We start from the raw sequence: 20,773 nt of genomic DNA, 5'->3' as shown, positions 1-20,773 counted from the left end.
TCTGGGACTTTCTGAAGACCTTAGGGCATGGAGTCTTTTTTTTTTTTTTTTTTAATAAAATAGAAGAACATTTCTTCAACCTAACTATATCCCTCACTTCTCCTAAAGAGAGATTTTAAAGAGTGAAACCCTCCACGGTACATATTATGACAAAAGATAAGATCATCTTTCTCAATATTTTCTCAAAGCTCTAGAATTTAAGAGTATTCTTCTAGTGCTAGTAGTACATTCCTTCATATTTCTTGAAGTGCCTTTGAACTTAAATGGTATTAACATTCTAGCAATTTCAAGGGAGCTATTATCATGGTGGGAGACATTTCTTCCCATGTTTTTGAAAAATGGGAAATTAAGAACCCAAAACATTAAAATTTAATTAGAAGGTAAATTTGCTACAGTAGTACATAGAAATTTAGCCTCATGCCTCCTGTTACGTGGCTAAATCCCTACCATGCCACAGTAATGCCTTACCCCTAAGTGTTTAATGTAATCACCTCAATTCCTGACTTACTAAGATCTTTAAAACCACTTCTTTACAGTTTCATTCAACACAATTTATTTTTATTTGTATAAATAACAAAACTCCATTAAGAAAATCTTCCTTTTCTGTGTGTGTGTGTGTGTGTGTGTGTGTGTGTATGTGTGCGCACGCGCACATTTGCATGTAATAAGGCTACTTCTATGCCTTAGCTGCAACTGAAATGAGTCTTTTCTCTCTGGTAGTAACAGTTACACCTCAGGACTTCTCATATAATATTCATCTTTAATATCAAAGTCACCCCCAAAGGAAAAACTACCTATATTTCCAGATTTGTCTACTGAAACAAGAACGTAGGGAAAGGAAAGGAAAGTCTCCCAAGAGTAGTTTAACCTTCAGAAATGGAGCTTGGGGCTCTCCCTGGGCACAGGAATATCTCAGGACGTACAAATGATGCCCAAACCAACAGGACACATTCACAAAAAGGTCTGGTTGTGATTTTACCTCTAGAAGGTTTGTGGCCTTGGACATCTAAACATTTCTGAAACGTACTTTCTCTTCTATCAAATGGAATAATAATGGAGTAAATAATACCTATTCTAGTTATTTACCATGAGAAACAGATAGAATGATGTACGAAATTATTTTGGAAACTGAACAATGATAAAACTTTACCTATCATAGAAATCTATTTTTAGAAAATATATATACTAGTAACTAAATTTTAAAATGGCAAAAGGATAATAAACAATATGGATAAAATTTTCTTAATTTACCCTATATATTTATTACTTTTATATTCTCCCCCTCAAAGATTGTGTCTTAAGAAACCACTGTTTTCTATAAAATAGAACATGCCTCAAGGAATAGCAGCAGTTTATATTTATAAAAGTAAGTATATAATTAAAGATGCATGTATTTTCGTTATTAAGCCATTGTTTTTCACTGTGATTTTAATTTTAAGTTAAATGAATCCTTCAGTTAGAATTTTCAGATTCTGTTTTACTTGAGATCTCAGTCAAATCAAATTTTTCTGTTAGGGACAAATTTTTAACAGGCTTTAACTGTTCTCATAGGGATTGAGTATTCCCACCCATCCCTTTACCATATGTTTCTGATTTATGGCCCTGATGTGAGTTCAGTATTTTTACATATATCGGTGAAGTTAAGAGTCTGTCTTTTAGGTAGAATTTCTACCACGTAATAAGCCTTGTGTCTGTAGTTATTGAAAATATCTATTGAACAAGTTATAAAAAGAGGAAGAATCCAATAGTAATGTGTATCCTCAAGCTGCTTTAAAGTATAATTTTCTGACTTTTTATTATGTAGATCTGTCAATCATTTCCTTGTTTTTATAAGTTCAGCTTTAGTCTTTGCCTAAATCAATGGCAACTGGAATCAATGCCAATTTGATTTAGTTATCTGATGCTTACTATTACAGCTTGCTTTAATTTTGCATGAGCAGCTTCAGTGTCAGTATGGCCAAGATTAGAATCGTCTCTTCCGAGATGGTATCTGTTAACTAAAGATAGCATAACAGACTTGGTAGTAGCAGGGATGGTTAATAGCCCTCTTTCTCTTTTGTTTTTTACTTTAAATATATGCAAAATATCATCTTCACAGAGTTTATTCTTTCCCTGCCATATCTTAACCTCTTTTCCTCTTAGAGGCTAATATAGTAATTTTACTGTCAGTTACCACCACATAGGATGTCAAAAGTTTATTAGTATTTTTTAAATAAAATCAAACAAAATTGTAAAAAAAAAAAATACAACTGTTTGCTTAATTGCATTTTTGGGACCATGACTTTTCTGTTTTCAAAGGGAGATAACCTCATACGGAATAAAAACTTTGGATCTAAGCAAACCTGTGTTTTAACGTTGATTTACACACTCTGCCTTTTTAACATCCTGAAGCCACATTTCATCACATACAAAGTGGCAATGATACCTATATTTTAAGATTTTTGTGGCCAGGTGCAGTGGCTCATACCTGTAATCCCAGCATTTTGGGAGGCCGAGGCAGGCAGGTCACCTGAGGTCAGGAGTTTGAGATCAGCCTGGCAACATGGCGAAACCCCGTCTCTACTAAAAATACAAAAAAAGCCATGCATGGTGGCACATGCCTGTAGTCCCAACTACTTGGGAAGGCTGAGGCAGGAGAATCGCTTGAACTTGGGAGGCGGAGGTTGCAGTGAGCCAAGATCGCGCCACTGCACTCCAGCCTGGGTGACAGAGGGAGACTCTGTCTCAAAAAAAAAAAAAAAAAAAAAAATTCTGTAATAAATAAGCTAACATATACCTTGCCTAACACATGGTAGACATTCTGTAAATGTTTACCCATGAGTTTTGAAGAGGAAGAGGATAACAGTTTAAAACAATAATAGATGAGACAAAAATTAAACTTAATGCTTGGAACAATAAAAAATAATATTGAATTGTAAAAAGCAGTAAGCAGGTTGGTGGAAGAAATATTAGGAACAGCAACAACAGACCAGTTAATATCTACATCTTTATATGTACACTTACTAAATTTAATAACTTAAAACATGAAGTTTCCAGGAAGAAAATAATCAAAAAGAAGAAATAAAGTGGGTAAACAAACCTTGATGAAAAAAAATTTATAAAAATTATGTAATATATATTCATCAATATATTATCAAAATGTAAACATAATAGTACCCAATTCTGAAGATGATTTGAGAAGATTTTCTGTGGTATTGATCAATTCAATACTTTAAAAAAACATTTTGATAATAGATTTAAAAGCCAAGCCAAGGCTCTTATTCCAGACCTTTTAACTTTGAAATTCTAAACCTGGGAATTTTTCAAAGGAAAGATTAAAAGAAAAAGTTAATATACACCAAGATTAAACAATTCAGAGGAAATATAAAAGAGAAGCAGATTAATTCAAGCCAGTAATTTTAAATTTCAATAGGCAGCAACAGGGAAAGGACATTCCAAAGAGAGAAGAAAGAGAACACGGGCAAAGGAAAACTCCGGGTCTATTTGGAGAATAAGAAAGTTCTCTATTCACAGGAATGTAAGGGGCATGGAGGGCTAGGCATGGTCAGACAATGGAAGACTTTAAATTCCATGCCTAGGCTTTTAGACTTTTTATGCAGTGAGAAGCTATTGAAGATTGTTGAAGAGTCAAGTTGTGTGACCAAAATTCACATACTGAAAAGTAGGATTCACTTTCTTCCAAGCAGGGGACCTTGTTATGGCACATGTGTTCATTTCAGTGTAGTCTAACATGTGGTTCACTTTGAATAAGTGAGACTCTTTTTAAAGAACATAGTAAATAGCATTGAAATTTTATACTTGTTTCTTTTGTTATTACTTTTAAGGAAATTTTGATTGTAGCTATTTTTGTTTCTGTGCTTTAAGATGCATTTTAGAAGCATGGAATAAATTTCTCACAATAAATTAATACATCTTGTTAAGGAATCATGCTGTTTTGACAAAAATATATTAATTAGAATGTTGTTTTTCACTCATTTGAAAATACTTGAGTAGAGGAAGCACTCTAAAGACATCAGATTAATAAATAATGTTATAAATTCCTAGGGGTAGAGAGATTTGTAATGATAAAATTTAAAATCAAAAACATATTTCATGTTGTGATTTATTTTTTTTAATTTTTCTGTTTATTTACAGATGGCCAAATGAATTAAAATAATGCAGTTTTAGATGAGATTTATCTTTTTCTAATTAGGGTCCTCTCTCTGGAATGCCAACTTATTTCTATTAATAATCAGGACAGCCCATATGGGAACTAGGATCATCTTTCAAGGAATATGACATGAAACAGAGCAAATGGCACTTTCTTTCTCCCAAGTTAAAGTGCATAATTAACACAGTCAGAATAACATATGGAAATTAGTTATTGGGATTAAGCTAGTCTGGGTGATTGTGACTTGTTTATATACACATGAGCCTTAAACTGTTTTTCGTCGTGGTCACTCAGCAAATATTTCAGTGTAAGCTAGTTACCAGTCATTTTAATAGATCAATGGGTATCAATATAAATAAAGTGCTGTCAACCTGTTTATAGTGAATTGAAGTAGACATATGTATCAGTTATGATCTAGTAAAAGGAAACAGAAACCATTCTAGGTACAATTTAAATAGAACAGAATTTATATAAGAAATTAGGTACTTATTAGAAATTTGGTAAAATCAGAGGAGTAGAAGTCCAGAGCTACTACTACAGCTCTTGAATTTAACAACTAGTTACATGATGGTGATTAGCAGTTTAAAAGCCACAGCTATTACTACAGATGCCTTCCAACATTCGTGAACACACTAGAAAACCAAATTTTGAATGTATAGTACATCTGTTAAAACTTTCAACCCTTCTGTCTCCAAAATCTTGCTTGCCAGAAAAACACAGCAAGAGATAGTTATCTCTTCATTTCCATCCTCCGGATCTTGCCTGAATGCTTTTAATTAGCAGAATGGACTTTATCATCTAGTACCCTTACTACATGAGATCTGGGAAATTATATTCCAGTCCAGGCAATAAAGTAAGACTCCTAGAAGGAGGTAAGACCAGATATTATATGTAGACTAATATTATTTGCTTTAATTGGAAGTGGAAATATTTTTAGGGAGGAAAAAGTAGTCATCCCTTTATGCTTGTGGATCTTATATTCTGGAAGGACAGAAAGATTAAACAACTAATTAAATAATTGATTTTAATTACATTTGAAATAAATAATGAAGAGGGATAAAGTGCTAAGAAAAAATTGAGTTAGAGAATCTGATCTAGACCCATGGTGTTAGAGGATGGTGTTGACCAACAAAGTGACATTTAAGCTGATCTGAAGGCTAGGAGTTGACAAAGCGAAAGAGGACAGACAAGAATTCAAAGAAAAGGCTGACATAAAAAAAAATGCACATTGAAGCAAATAAGAAAAACAAATCAAAATGACTAAAATGTAAAGAGTGACAGGGAGTGGCAGATGGCAACCATGTTGCATGAGTCTAATCTAGGCAAGGACCAGATGTAATACCCTCAGGTGCTTGCTACCAGTTTTTTAAAAATCATGTTATTTAATCATGTATTTGTGTTAGTTTAGAAGTAAATGTTGGGCAATAGTCACATTTTAACCTTATTTTTAAAAACATTGACATTGTGTTTTTTCTCTCATGAGTAGGAAAATGTTATGTAAAGTCGTGGAAAGAAGTTCTGCATGCTTTCACTGGGGGAAAGGAATATAATGCCTTACTTGTGCTGATGGATTATCTTAGCAGTTGCCCATTCCATTTGAGTTTTACTGACTATAAAGCCCTGTGTGGAAAGTTCACTTGTGAAAACTGGAAAGGTTAAGTCAGAGGAAACCAAACTTAGACAGTTCTGAAACTACATACCTTACTTCCTTTACCTTTTTACAGCTGGTTTTCTTTTGTGCTGGATTTCCATGTGTAGAACACTTTATCCAGTGAGTATAGTGTTGGATCTCAAATGGCTTCTGTGGAGAATCCAAATCGTCTGTTCACAAAATGTGAACAAGTTAAAGTATATCTCTGTAGTTATTCAGACAGTAGCAAAACCTGGGCTCCATGTAGTGCTAGCTTTGGAGAACCGAGTGGAAAATGCAGTGATTTTTCAGATGCTTTAGAAAGCAGCAGGCATCTAATAGTAAACAAGTTTAGCTCCATAATTTATGGTCTTAACCATCTCTTTGCCCTTCATTTCTCCAAATAAAACTTCTTTTAAAAAGCTTCTTACGTTTCTTTTGAGGAAAGATTTGTACAACAACCATTGTGTGTTTGCCTGTGTGCATGGGTATATGTTTTAATACAAAAAAGTTGCATCATATTATATACACCTTTTTGTCTTTTTCTTTTTCATTTAGTAATATAACAAGGAAGTCTTTCCAAATCAACTCAGAAAGATGGGTTTCATTCTTTTTGCAACTGTATAATATGCCACAATGTGGATATTACAGTAATTCATTTACAGAATCCTGTATTGATGGATACTTTTGTTGTTTCCAGTTACCTTTTATTGTTAACAATGCTGCAGTACACATTTTCGCTCCTACTCTTGCAATGATATACATTAGAAAAGTTCGTAGCAGTGAAATTTATCTGTCATGTACTACATGCATTTAAAATTTTGTTGAGTGGCCCTAAACTGCCTAGTGGAGATATTGTTCCAGTTTATACTTCCTCCAGCAGTTGTTACAGATAGCCCACCATGTCCATGGGTTCCATGAATTCAGCCAACTGCGGATTAAAAGAATTTAGGGGGAAAGAAAAAGATGGTTGTATCTGTTCTGAACATGCACAGATGACTTTTTCTTGTCATTATTCCCTAAACAATACAGTATAACTACTTATATAACACTTACATTGTATTAGGTATTATAAGTAATCTAGAGATGATTTAAAGTATACAGGCAGACAGTGTAAATTATATGCAAATATCACACCATTTTATATAAGGGACTTAAGCATCCATGGTTTGTGGTGTCTACAGGGGAAGAGAAGGTGTTCGTTGAATCAATCCCCCATGGATACCATGGGAAGACTGTGCTTTACCCCACATCACTTTGCCAGCACTGGGTAGTGTTAACGTTTTTAAGTTTATAACAGATTAACAGGCAAAAAACAGTACTTCATTATTATTTTGATTGGCATTTCTTTAATTATGAGTGAAACTGAGCATTTTTTACATTGGCTATTTGTATTTCCTATTCTTTAAATTGTTCATAATCTTGGCCCATTGTGTACTAAACTGCATGTTTAGTACATGTATGTTACATAAACTTTTTCTGTTTAACCTTTGATGTTTATTTTTGTTTACGATTTTTTTTACCATGTAGAAATTCTGTAAATTTATTTATGGTCTCTGGGTTTTATGTGTTGCATATAAAAGCCATACACCTACTTCATCTGTGATTTCTTCAAGCCTTATATTTTATTTTTATTATTAAATACTTGATGTTTCTGGAACTTATTCCAGATAGTGGTGGGCACATCATCTTTTTCTAAATACTGTTTTTTTCTGTTGATTAAAAAATTTAATATACAATATTCTCATATTGAGTCATTTCTGAAATTTCTCTTCTGTGTCATTGATCTTATTGTTTTTTCTTTTTTATCAAACTGTTTTACTTATTTTGTTTTCATAGAATTCTCAATAACTGATTGGATTAAACATCCTGATTATTCTTCAGTTGTAGAATTTCTCCTGGATAAATTTTCAGTCTTACTTTTCAGGATGAATTTTAGTATTCCCTCTAGGAAATCATGTTCATATTTTAGTTGAGTTAGTGCATTGATTTTACACATTAAGTTAATGAGAAATGGTATTTTTGCCAAATCAAGTTTTCCTATCTCAAAATTAAATCTATTATTTCTTGAATGTTCTTCAGCAATATTATAAAACTTTATATAGATCCTGGCTATCTCTTATCATTTCTGTTTTTGCTGTTATAAAAGTGATTTTTTCCACTTATTTTGTGAGTTATTGTCTGTGTATATATATAGTGTGTATATATATGTCTTTTTATAAAACTTCTATAAAATATATTTTTATATTAAAGATTAATACTTTATATTAAAATTAAAGAAAAGAAAAATATATTTCTTTACATTTTTAAAAAATATGTAATATAAAAAATATTTTGCATAATACTAAGGAAAAGAAAAATGTTTTCTTGAAAGAAATACTTTTATAAAAATATTAAATTTTTTAGACTATCATCTTTCCAAATTCTTTTATTTTATTTAGTATATTTTAGTCAGTACCCAGTTTTCTAAATAAATACTTACTTTATCTACAACAAATAATTAATTTATAATTATACCTTTTCACTATTTATATTCTTTATTATTTTCTCATGTCTAGTATTGTCTAGAACATCAATAGGCTGATACCAAACAACCTTGCCTACTCCCTAATTTTAATTAGTATACTCTGTATGTTTACTATTAAGCATAGTTTGAGATGTATATTGTCATCTCTAATCATCAGGACTGAATGTAGCCTTTTGTCAAAATTCAATGTCTGCACACGATGATAATGTTCTTTCTTTTTTGAATTATTAAATATGTTAACATATTAAGTGCAATGCCCTTGCATTCTGGGGTTGAAGAGTACTTAGTTGTGGCATTTTGTTTTAATGCATTGATGAATTCTGTTTTCTAAAGTTCTTTACTATTTAGAGTAATATTTGTAAGATATTGTTATTGTATTCACTTTTCTGCTTTGTCAGGTTTTAATATCAGTGCCATTGTTTTTGCTTGCAGAATCAGTTTAAGTGTTCTGTTTCTGTCCTCTAGAGTCTGTTAATAGCATTAGAATTAATTCATCTTTAAAAATTTGAAAGCCCAGCTGTTAAATTTAACTCTTAAATTTTCTTTCATTGTTTTTATCATTTTAGAGTTTTCTGTCACTTCTAGGTTAAATATTAGTAACAATATTTTCCTAGAAAATCATCCATTCCAAACAGTTTAAGTGAAATACACTGAATTTTAAAGTGCTCTTTTCTGATTCTTTTAAATTGTAGTATATTTCTTTTATATTCTTTCAAATTGTGATATTTTCATTTTGCTGATATTGGGTCTTGTGCTTGTGCTGTTGTACTTGTGTACAGGTATACAGATTATTTTACTTAAAGACCAGGTAGTAAACATTTTAAGCTTGTAGACATATGATCTCTCCCACAACTATTCATTTAGCCCTCCTGTTGTAGCTCAAGCAGCCTTAGATAATCTGTAACAAATTGATATGGCTGTTTTCCAATAAGTTTTATTTACAAAAACAGGTAGTTGGCACATATTTTGCCAGCTCCTTCTCTAGTCAGTAATGGCCACTGTCTATTTTTGTTTGATTTTTTTCTTTTAAAGTAAGAGTGTTAATTTTTTTCTCAATTTCACAATCTTTAAATCATTGGTTCTACCAATGATTTAAAGTTAAAATTTTATTAGGGCTTTCCTTCTTATTACTTTAGGTCTGTTATATTTTTATTTTTGTAGATCCTTGAGTTAGATGCTTAATTCACTTGCTGTGTATTCTTCTTTAGTTGTGTAAGTATTGCAGGTATGATGTTTTCTCATAGTACACCTTTACTCTGTCCTATTATGGTATGTAGTGTTTTCATTAATTTTTAGACTTATGCAGTTTTAATTTCTCCTTTGTTTTTCAAGAAAGCCAAGATATACAGACACACACACACATACAGAGCATTGCCTGTGGGTGTGTTATTTATTATTATTATTATTGTTATTATTTTTGAGACAGAGTTTCACTCTTGTTGCCCAGGCTGGAGTGCAATGGCGGATCTCAGCTCACTGCAACCTCAGCTTCCCAGGTTCAAGCGATTCTCCTGCCTCATCCTCCAGAGTAGCTGGGACTACAGGCACGCACCACCATGCCTGGCCAGTTTTTGTATTTTTAGTATAGACGGGGTTTCACCATGTTTGCCAGGCTAGTCTCAAACTCCTGACCTCAGGTGATCCGCCCACCTCAGCCTCCCAAAGTGCTGGGATTATAGGCGTGAGCCCCTGCTCCCAGCCTGTGTTATTTTATTCATATATTTTATACCTGATCATGTCATCTCATCTCACTTTGAATGTTCTTACAGTGTTACCTAACTGGTCTCCCTTATTTCTCTCCTTCTCAGAAACCTTCAGTGGCTTTCCATTTATTTAGAAGAAAAGCCCAAGTCTTTATCATGGATCACTTCAAACTCATGCGCAAAACATAATTTACTCCTGACCTTCTTAGTACCTAGTTTAAGGCACATCATTGACCCTCCTCATTCTGTTTACCTTATCATATATTCAGTGCACGAAGATAAGGATTAGCTTGAAACAATTCTAACTCCTTTTCTCTTATGTCATGTTCATCCCCCTTTCTAGACAGTCATCCAGTCTTGGTTACTTTCTAGCCAACTTTCACCTTGACTTTGGTGATTTCTGTTTCCCCTGACTCCATCTTCTGCAGATTGCTGTAGTGGCCGATAGCTACTCTGGTCTTAGCACAACTGTGAAGTTACCTCTCTAAAGAACAAATCTGATACTGCTTAAAAACTTGAATTGGCTCCTTTTCCACCTATGTTCAAGACAATGTAAAGCCTGACCCCAGTCCTTTTTTCTAGCTTAATTTTCTTAATTTTTGCCCCACACCCTCTGAACAGAATGCCCTCCAAACACACTGTGTGTGCTCTTTAATAATTCCCAGCTTAGGTACTTATATATCCTGCTGCCTACCTTTCCCCATTTAGCAGTCTATCCCTTGTCCTTCAAGACCCACATTTCACATTTTCTGGAAAGACTTCTTTGATCAAACTATCAGATCACTGATTCATTCATTCAGGGAATGTGTAGTATCAGTATGAAGAAGGTACCCTGCCAAATGTTAGCAATACAAATGTAAATAAGACATAATTTTGTCATAAATGACAATATCATGTCATAAATAACAAAGTTTCATCTTGGTCCATGTACCTGTATCATAAACACATTATATTTAGTAGAAATAACTTGTATATGAGTCTGTTTTCCTTACCAGTCTGCAAATTATCCAAAGCTCAGATTTTGTCTTAAATTTCTTTGAATTCCTAGGATCTAATATATGATAAATACATGTTTCTTATTGATCTTCTCTTTGATTCTTTACAGTGCTTTTTTTTTGTCTGTTAGTGACTATCATGTTTCATAAATTTGTTAGGAGGTACTCTTCTTAGGAATGTAAATAATTTAGTACAATAACAAATATGAGGTTGCTTAGCACTAAATAGTCTCATGAGGTCAAATTGTACAGCTGTATTATACACAGGTGGATAAAAACATCATTGCAAATGTCCTTCTGTAAAAAACTCGCTCCTTATACTTTTGTGTGCAGTAGAATAACTTGAGGAGCTGATTAGATATGCACATCCAAAAACATGGAAAATGTTTAACATCATTAACTGTTAAGGAAACTTATGTTAAAACCATGGTAAGATACTACCACACACCTATTACAATTGCTAAAATAAAAAATAATAATTATATAATGTATGGGAAGCTGGCAAGTATGGGAAGCAACTGGAACTGTCATACAATGCTGATGCAAATGCAAAATGTTAAAATTCTCCAGAAATGCTTTGGCATTTTTTATAAAATTAAACATACATTTACCATGTGACCCGTAAGTTTCATGCCTGATATTTACTTTGGAGGAATGAAATCATATTCATATATACAAAAAAGTATACCTAAATGTTTATAAATGTTCTGTTTATAATTGTGAAAACTGGAAACAACCCCCATGTCCTTCAGTGAGAGGTCCGATTAACAGACTGTTATGTGCCCATCCATAGTACCGTGGAATACTACTCAGCAATAAATAGGAATGAGATATTGATATATGCAAGAACTTAGATGAATCTCAAAGCCATTAATCTGGGTGACAGAAACTAATTTCAAAAGTTTATAAGCTTTCTGACTCAATTTATGTAATGGTCTTGGAGAGACAAAACTATAGGGTTGGAGTACAGATTAGTACAGTGGTAGTAGTTGGGAAGAGTTTAACTATAAAGAAATAGCATGAGGGGATTTTTTTAAGGTGGAGAAACTCCTTTTGATTATGATGGTAGCTACACAAATCTAACACAAATATGTGTTAAAATTCTTAGATGTGTACACTACAAGTGGAAAAATAGTTTTGCTTTATGATGGTTTTTAAAATCAGATGAGGAACATCCCTGGGCCTCATCTCCAGGGATTCCAGTTCATTTTTTTTTCTTTTTTGTTTTTTTTGGTTTTTGTTTTTTGAGACAGAGTCTCACTCTGTCGCCCAGGCTGGAGTTCAGTGATGTGATCTCGGCTCACTGCAGCCTCCACCTCCTAGGTTCAAGTGATTCTCCTGCCTCAGCCTCCCAAGTAACTGGGACTACAGGCACATGCCACCATGCCCGGCTATTTTTTTTTTTTTTTAGTAGAGACGGAGTTTCACCATGTTAGCCAGGATGATCTTGATCTCCTGACCTCGTGATCTGCCTGCCTCACCCTTCCAAAGTGCTAGGATTACAGGCATGAGCCACTGTGCCCGGCCAGATTCCAGTTCATTTTTGTTGTGAGCTAAGGCAGACCACAGATGGAAAATTCAGATTCAAAGATGGTTAAGAATAAAAAAGCCAGACTTACTTTGATTGTTGTCACTTCAAGTCTGTAATGAACCAATAAAAAAAAAATGCACAGAGTATGCAGGAATAGAAATAGAAGTGACTCCTGCCTCCTCCTAGTTCCTCACAGAGACCAGAGAGATATACCCAGTTGGTGGCCACTGACGCTGGGTGAATGTGAAACCCATGTGATCAAGTGGGAGGTACTACATCAGTACTCCAAGATCCACCTGCTACTTTATAAGAAACATCTCTATCACAGATACATACTTCCCTTGTTTAACTTCTTACTGTGTCATTGGTGCCACAGCAGTCCTAGCCATGTCTTCCCTCAAATGGGGTTTGACTAAGGAATCTATTTGTAAGAAGGACAGCAGAACATTTCATTGCAGGGAGCCCACAGATAGCGGACTTAACCTAAAACCAAACAGCAATCCAGCAATGATTTGAATATCGCCTCCAAACAATAGTTTTAGTTTCCTCTGTTGGCTTTGAATACCCACTCTTGAATATTAGAAAAGAAATGAAGTAAGTGAAATGTTTCTCCTCTCCCTACCTTTAGCCTATGAAGGAGCTCTTAGCAAATACACTGTAATTGGACTTTTTTCCATATTCGTAAGAGCTGCTTTAAGATTACAGTAACAATATTGCTTGTCTGAAAAGATGAAAGCTGAGGCAATGAGATCCAAGTGTAATTAGTTGTAAAGTATATATATAAAATAATTTCTAACAGGCTGACCGCACTGCACAAGAATAAAATAAGAATACACCCCCCTTGAAACTTTAAGAAGCTCTCCTCTTTTGTTATGTTTATGTATGTATTTTGTTTTGGACACTTAAGAGGCTCAAAATGTGTAAGTTGTTATTTACTGGCTGGCCACTAGATGGTGTGGTTTGTTAATGCATTACTTTTGGTTTTGTAGTTGAAGCAGATTTCATGGAATGCTATTTTCTTCGATAATTTTATTAGTTAAATATTATTAACTTAGAAGTTTAAAATTTTAAGTGACCTGAGAGATAATCAGTATGGCAAAGTCTAGAATGGAACCCCAATCCCCTGAAATCTTACTCCCTGCCATTATCCAGCCCTTAAGTAAAAAGTGTAGGGAAAAAACTGTTCAAAAAGAAGCTCATGAATTGATAATGAGATTTTGAGACCAATAGCAAATAAACACATGATGTGATGGCCAAACAGAAGCTTTAACTATATAAACATTTCTTTAAATGTTAATCTAAGGTCTTTAATTTTTCTAAAAAATTCTGCCTGTTGTATAGTGAATCTTCAGTGAGTCTTTTAAGACCTTCTGCTACAGCACTTACACAGGTGACATATAAGTATACTAAATCTCACCTCTGGGCTCAGATTAGGCCAAAGAACAGAACCAGAAGTAACATTATTACAGTAGTCCCCCCTTATCCATGGGGTATATTTCCAAGATATGAAACCACAGATACTAGTGAACTAACTTGATTGGTGTCAATTAAGTACGTTTTTGTTTTCATGTCTTCTACCCACAAATTTAATGTCTTTTTCATCTTAACTAAGTATGTATCACACACTGTAGCTGTAACTTTTGCAATTTGAGGTGCAACAGCAAAACTAACACAAATTTCTGTTTTCTTCTTTGTAATTTCACGAATAGAAGATTTGTTGCTCTTACCATCGATTTTAGCAACCTCAGCATACAATTTCGTTTTTCTTCCCTTAAGTTGAAAACTTTCACCTTTTCACTTAAAGGAAACACTTTATGGCTTCTCTCTGGCAAATTCAAGTTGGCAGCATCACTAATGTTGCGCTTCAGGGCCATTATTAAGTAAAAGAAGGGTGACTTGCAAACACTGTGATACTTAAACAGTCAATCTGATAACCAAGCCTACTACTAAGTGACTAATGGGTGAGGAGTGTCTACAGCTTATATATGCTGGACAAAGGGATGATTCATTTTCTGGGCTGGATGGAATAGGACAGTGTGAGATTTCATCATGCTACTCAGAAGAGCATGTAACTTAAAACATGATTTGTTTATTTCTGGAATATTCTACTTAATATTTTTGGACCACAGTTGACCTCAGATAATGGAAACCACAGACAGCAAAACTACAGATAAGGAAGGACTACTCTATACTCAATGCACATGTATAGTTGAGGAGCTAAAACAGATGGTCAATGCTTTGCTATCAAAGATCACCAAGAACACAGCTGTAGGTGAACAAAGCTGGGTTTATTGACTTATTGCAATGAAAAACATCAAAGGGGAATCATCATGGGGATCTCAATAAGAAGGGAGAAGGCCTGAAAGGTAGTGGGTCTGGAATAAAAGTGTAAAGGCTCTGAAGCAGATATGGACTTGTCGGAAAATATACTCAGAAAAGCCAGCCATTGTGGCTAGTGTGGATGAGGTAAGGGGATGAAATTGATTTTCATAGCCTTGCATTGTAATGACTCTGGCCTTTACTCTTAAGGAATTGAGAAGCCACTGAGATTTAGTTTTATTTTGAATAGTGTATATTTTGAAGGCTAAGAAACAGGTAATACTGATTGATTGCAAAAAGGGACATCTGGATGAAAGAGACACTTGCTTTTCACCTCTTTCCTTTTGAATTTTATGATATATTTTGGTATTACCTATTTTATAAGATAAGTAACATTATTTTTTATGATTTTATATAAAGCATTATATACTAAGACTTAGAAATACCTTAAGATGCTTAAAAATAATTTTCTGGTTTCTTTGATAAACTCATACAACAGAAATGCTAAATAACAATTGCTTTTAAATGCTAAATAATACTCTTATGCTTTCTTGGTATCTAGGTACAAAGGTCGAGAAATAAGCAAGTACGAGAATTATTCCCAGATGGTTTTAGTATTCATCATGCAGGAATGCTTCGGCAGGACAGAAATTTAGTTGAAAACTTGTTTTCTAATGGGCATATCAAAGTCCTAGTGTGTACAGCTACGTTAGCCTGGGGTGTCAATCTTCCCGCCCATGCTGTTATTATTAAGGTAAGAGCTTACCTTCTTTGATAAATGGATTTTGTGTGTGTCTTAAAGCAAGACTCTGGGTTGACTTATATAGAAAAATATTGTGATTTGTCTGTTTCCTTGACTTTGAATGTTATTTATAAAGGTCAGAATTATTTTCTCCAATTGAAGAATCTAGTTTATATTGTGAAAATTTAACTCTATCACAGATGATGAAAGGATTAGTTAAAGTACACTTTTGAGATCTTGCCATATTTGCCTAATTTCAGTATTCAGTTCATCAGGATTATATTTGTGTGTGTTTATGTAAATTTTTGTTAACTTTTCCTCATCTAGGGAACACAAATATATGCTGCAAAAAGAGGCTCCTTTGTTGACCTTGGAATTTTAGATGTCATGCAGATATTTGGTCGAGCTGGACGACCACAATTTGACAAATTTGGGGAAGGAATCATTATAACAACGCATGATAAACTCAGCCATTACCTCACTTTGCTTACTCAACGAAACCCAATTGAGAGTCAGTTTCTGGAAAGCCTTGCAGATAACCTAAATGCAGAGGTAAGATCTAATGAGTAAAAGTTTGGAATAGAATCGTCAGCCTTAAGAATGACCAAGAAAGATAAAGATTGAGTTGGTTGCTGTTTTGTAGTGTTTAGGATTACAGCCTATGCCATATAGTTATAAGACAAAACAGGCTGAATGGCATTATTGTTGATTAATTCAAAGGATTATAGAATGATAACTGATAAAAATCTATTGCTAAAAGACCATACTTTTAAACTATGAGGCTTTCCTAGAGACCAGAAATCTAACAAAGACTATAGAAAATATGGAAACAGAAATAGCAATAATAATTAATATTCATATGGCACTTTTGCAAAGTTTTAAATGAAATTTTTACTAAAGGTTTAATGAAATTTATAAAACTCTTTTAGCTCTATTAGGTCAGTTGATTAACTTTGTTATACACAATGTGATTGAGCTAGATTATGATCATTTGTTTCGTGTGTGTGTGTGTGTGTGTGTGTGTTTGTGTGTGTGACTTTTGTGTTAAGATTTACATAGCAGACCCTGGAAGCCTAGGTAACATCTTAACTGGTAAAGAAAATAAACATTCTTAAAATTTAGAGTATATGTATAGAACATTAAAATCAGGTTTGACTGTTTTTATGACATTTTAAATTATTGCTTTGGTATTCAACACTTTGCTAGTTCAGTATTATTTCATACCTTTAAAGTTGACTCAAACAATACTTAATAGTAGGTAGGATATAAATATTAAGTAAATGAATACTTTGAAATATTTGTAATCAAATACTACTTTGTACAAAGTCCTATATTAGGTACTTCTTAAGAGCTTATAGAAATTTAACATTCCATTCATATTATTTATGTCTTTTTAGAGAATGAAAAACACACTTACTATTTCATTTTCTCTATTAAGAAGTGTATATTCCAAAAGGGGAGAAAAAGACATGAAAACACAGTACAATAATGTTGGAAAGGCAGTTCTGTAGAAGGATTCAGCAGGAGAAAATAGGTTTCTCCCGGGCTATCAGGGAAGTCTTGGTTCATGAATGTGGTAAAATTTGATCCAGTGAGAGTATCTTTATTTTATGAGAAAATTGGGACTTTTAGGTGAAGTGAGTTAGAGTAACAGCTTGTCTAGTGCAGAAGATCTGTGTTGGAGAGTATCCACTGCCAGAATTGGGACAGTCATTCAAAGAATGGATAAGTTTTAGAAGATAATGGTTAGAGAGAAAAGCATGAAAGGCCTCATTTTCTATTAGCAAAATTACAAGAACATTTTTAAAAACTGAGAAATAAAATTTGAATCCAAAGGAAATATTATGATAGCTCAATTTCAGTCCTACTGGCTACTATAATTGTGTGGCTTAAATAACTAGGTGTTGGGTTAACAGTGTCTAATGTATAGAACAAAGTCTCTTAATATAAAATGATAGTGGCAGTGAACTGAGGACCTGCTGTATACCAGAGACTCTGCTCAGTGCTTCACGTACGTTATCTTATTCTCTCAATACTGCTGCTATGGAGATATTATCCTCAGAGTGATAGGTAACTGACCCAAGGTCACTACATTATAATTTTTGAAACTAGTATTCAAACTCAGATCTATTTAACTCTAAACCTAGACTTTTCATTATAGCTTAGATTTCTTTTATATAAAATGTAGTAAGTTAAAGGTGAATGCATTTCCCTATATTAATATATAGCATTTGCCCTCTTCTAAGGCCTGTATTAAAAACATTTTCCAAAATGGTAGCCATAATTTTTCTGACTTACAGTAAAAGGCATGGTTCTTTCATGCACGTCATGAAATGCATGTCAAGGAAGACTATATTTCAAATGTAGAGGCCTTGAATCCAAGGACAAGGTGTTTGCATAACATTCTACAGAGATGGGATGAACTCTGTATAAAAAATGTATGTAGTATGTAAGGTGAAAGAAAGATTAACATAGTTTTGAAGAACAGACTTAAATGCTAAAGTAAGATATGAAGTGATATCTTAAAATGCATGTCAAGGAAAACTATATCTCAGTAAACTTATGTCCTTAATAGCTTTTTGTAATTGGTAAAATAAACACAAGTTGGCAATATTATACAGAAGACACAAAGTCAGTAAAATACTGCTTTTTTCTTCAAGTAACTCTTTTTCTTAGGGACTGTAAAATAGCATCACTAAAACTATTTGATCAAGCCTTGAGAAATTAAAAATAAATTAGGGCCCATAAATTTATCAAATATTTATAAAGTACTTATTAAATATGTGATTTTCAGGAATGTCAGCTAATTATAAGCATAATTCCATTTAGTGATGTAAATGGTATTTAAATAATAAAACATATATCTTGACATTTTTCACCCATATGGTGAAGTATAGCCATTGTTGAACTAACTTGCTCATATTCTAATCTATTGGAATAGTTCCCTATTAAAGTAAGTTTTCCTGTTAAGGAAACAAACTCTTAAATTATTGTTGAATGTGAAATTAAATTTGACTATCTGTCGAAAGCAAGTGTGAAATTGGTTTATAAAATGAATATGTGCTGTGTTCTTTAGGTAATGAATTTTTAAGTCTTTAAATTCGCCAAATCATTGCAAGACTCTACAGTTGCACTAATCAACATTAGAGTCGTGCTAGATTAAGAATGTTGCCTCTATTAATATCAAAGATATTATGAGTATCGATTCTGACTATTAGTTTAGGGGAACTGGAGAAATTATTATATTAAGTTATAATTTCAATGCAAACGTGTTATGAGGCACATTTGCTTATCGATGCATAATGAGACTGACTAAATAATCCTAATGCTGAAAGGTCACAAGTCCCATCCATATATAAAGTCACTTTACACTGAGAGAAATACTGAGGCTTATTAAAATTTATTCATCAGACATTACTGAGTACATACTCTGTGCCAGCTCCCTGTAGTCTGTTCTTCAAAACTATGTTAATCTTTCTTTCACTTTACATACTACATACATTTTTTATATGGAGTTCATCCCATCTCTGTAGAATGTTACCTAAACACCTTGCCTTGGATTTAAGGCCTCTACAATCTGAACGACCTTCCTAATTCTGGCTACAATTACTCTCCAACACAGATCTTCTGCCCTAGACAAGCTGTTGTTATTCTATTCACTTGTAAACAGAGATACTCTCACTGGATTGTTGTGAAAGTTTAAGAAATGCCTGTGCCAAGGTAGTTTACGGTAAATGATAGAGTCACTTACCATTTTCTGATAGTCTGTTGATATTCAGCCCCATTCATACTTATTGCCAGCACTGAAATTTTAGTTAAATAAATAAATGAATAGTAGCATAGTTTCTATATATATTTACTAGCTTATATATACATATATACACACACATGCATACTCATGATGATTAGAGTATTTGCTTAAGTTTTTATATGATTTCAACCATTTTTAAAAAATACATATTCAAATAAACAATTGAGATAACCTTAAATACTAAAGTTAGATATGAAGTGATATTGAGTCTTATTTCTAAATTACCAAATTCGTGAGTGGATTTTATTTTCTTCTTTTATTTAACAGAACATAAAACTATCACACTATATACTAATGCCACTTTTAGAAATGTCATGTTAGATGTTTTTCTTTAAAAGCATTTTGAATAGATATTACGTGCTAGGCACAATGGATGGTGGGTTCATATAAGTCATTGTAGTTAGTTTCATATGTCTCACCTCCATGTGACCCTGGAACTTCTTGAGGCCAGGGACCATACTCTATTTGTTACCATATCCATTGTGCTCTACTCAGCACAGGCTTGTTATTGACTTACTATATGATTTTGAGATGAGTGAATAAATTTCAAAGACACACTATGAAAAAATTCCTGTTTTATAAAAGGTTCCTGTACTAAGTAGCCACTAGGTGACAGCAAATATTTACAAATACATTTTTATTTTTTGTCACTAGGTGGCATTCAAATATTACTCTTAAAATAAGGTATAGCATCATAAATTTACCTTCATTTTTCTGAGTAGTCTTGTCCTTTTTGGTGAACATTTACAACACTTGCTTTAGTTGATCCAATCTTTGCTACCTACTTTTTCCTTTCCTTTAATCATATCACTGGTAGCAATAGGTAATTTTTTAATGTTAATTTACTGTCTGATTTTGAAAATAATAGTAAGCTTATTTTATCCCTTATAAATTTTTCTACTCATAGGAGTTGTGTGATGTTACTTTAAAATAATATTTTAAGGTTATAAGGGAATGTAGGTCATTATTTTAAAGTAACATCATAATGGGATGGGATGGGATAATGATGGGAATATAGGTCATATGTCTATGGTTTAATACAATTTGGTCTGTCAAATAATGGATTCACAAAGGAGAGAGACTCTCAGATTTTTAGCCATATCACCAAACTAGTTTCATTTACCTAAGTAGACTAGAAAATGTTTAACTGTTTTAGTTGTAAATCTTCATGAATTGTTACACAACTCCCACACTGGCTCAATTTTAGTTCTTGCTACTCGTATTTTGGTGGAAAGCCTTACAGTTTACACTATATATATATATTTACCTACATTATGGATGGCTTAGCCGTTTGTAATAGAAATTTAAAAGTTAGTAGACAGAATCTCCCGTATTATATTTCAACTTTTGGTCATTTCTCTGTTT

At 33.2% G+C, this 20,773-nt stretch overlaps 1 protein-coding gene across 4 annotated transcripts in view; it reads left to right on the top strand.

The window, feature by feature from the left end:
* The window catches only part of ASCC3 (activating signal cointegrator 1 complex subunit 3), a 377,280-nt gene that overhangs the window by 211,893 nt on the left and 144,614 nt on the right, over nucleotides 1–20,773 (top strand). For all 4 annotated transcript variants that reach the window (XM_024248504.3, XM_024248503.3, XM_054557910.2 and 1 more), the window contains 2 exons: nucleotides 15,418–15,609; nucleotides 15,925–16,149. In XM_024248504.3, coding sequence (XP_024104272.2) covers nucleotides 15,418–15,609; nucleotides 15,925–16,149 — 417 coding nt within the window. The remainder of the gene's footprint in view (nucleotides 1–15,417; nucleotides 15,610–15,924; nucleotides 16,150–20,773) is intronic.

This window comes from Pongo abelii, chromosome 5 (genome assembly GCF_028885655.2).
Source record: "Pongo abelii isolate AG06213 chromosome 5, NHGRI_mPonAbe1-v2.0_pri, whole genome shotgun sequence".
NCBI lineage: Eukaryota > Metazoa > Chordata > Mammalia > Primates > Hominidae > Pongo > Pongo abelii.
This window is presented reverse-complemented; position numbering and strand designations above follow the sequence as displayed.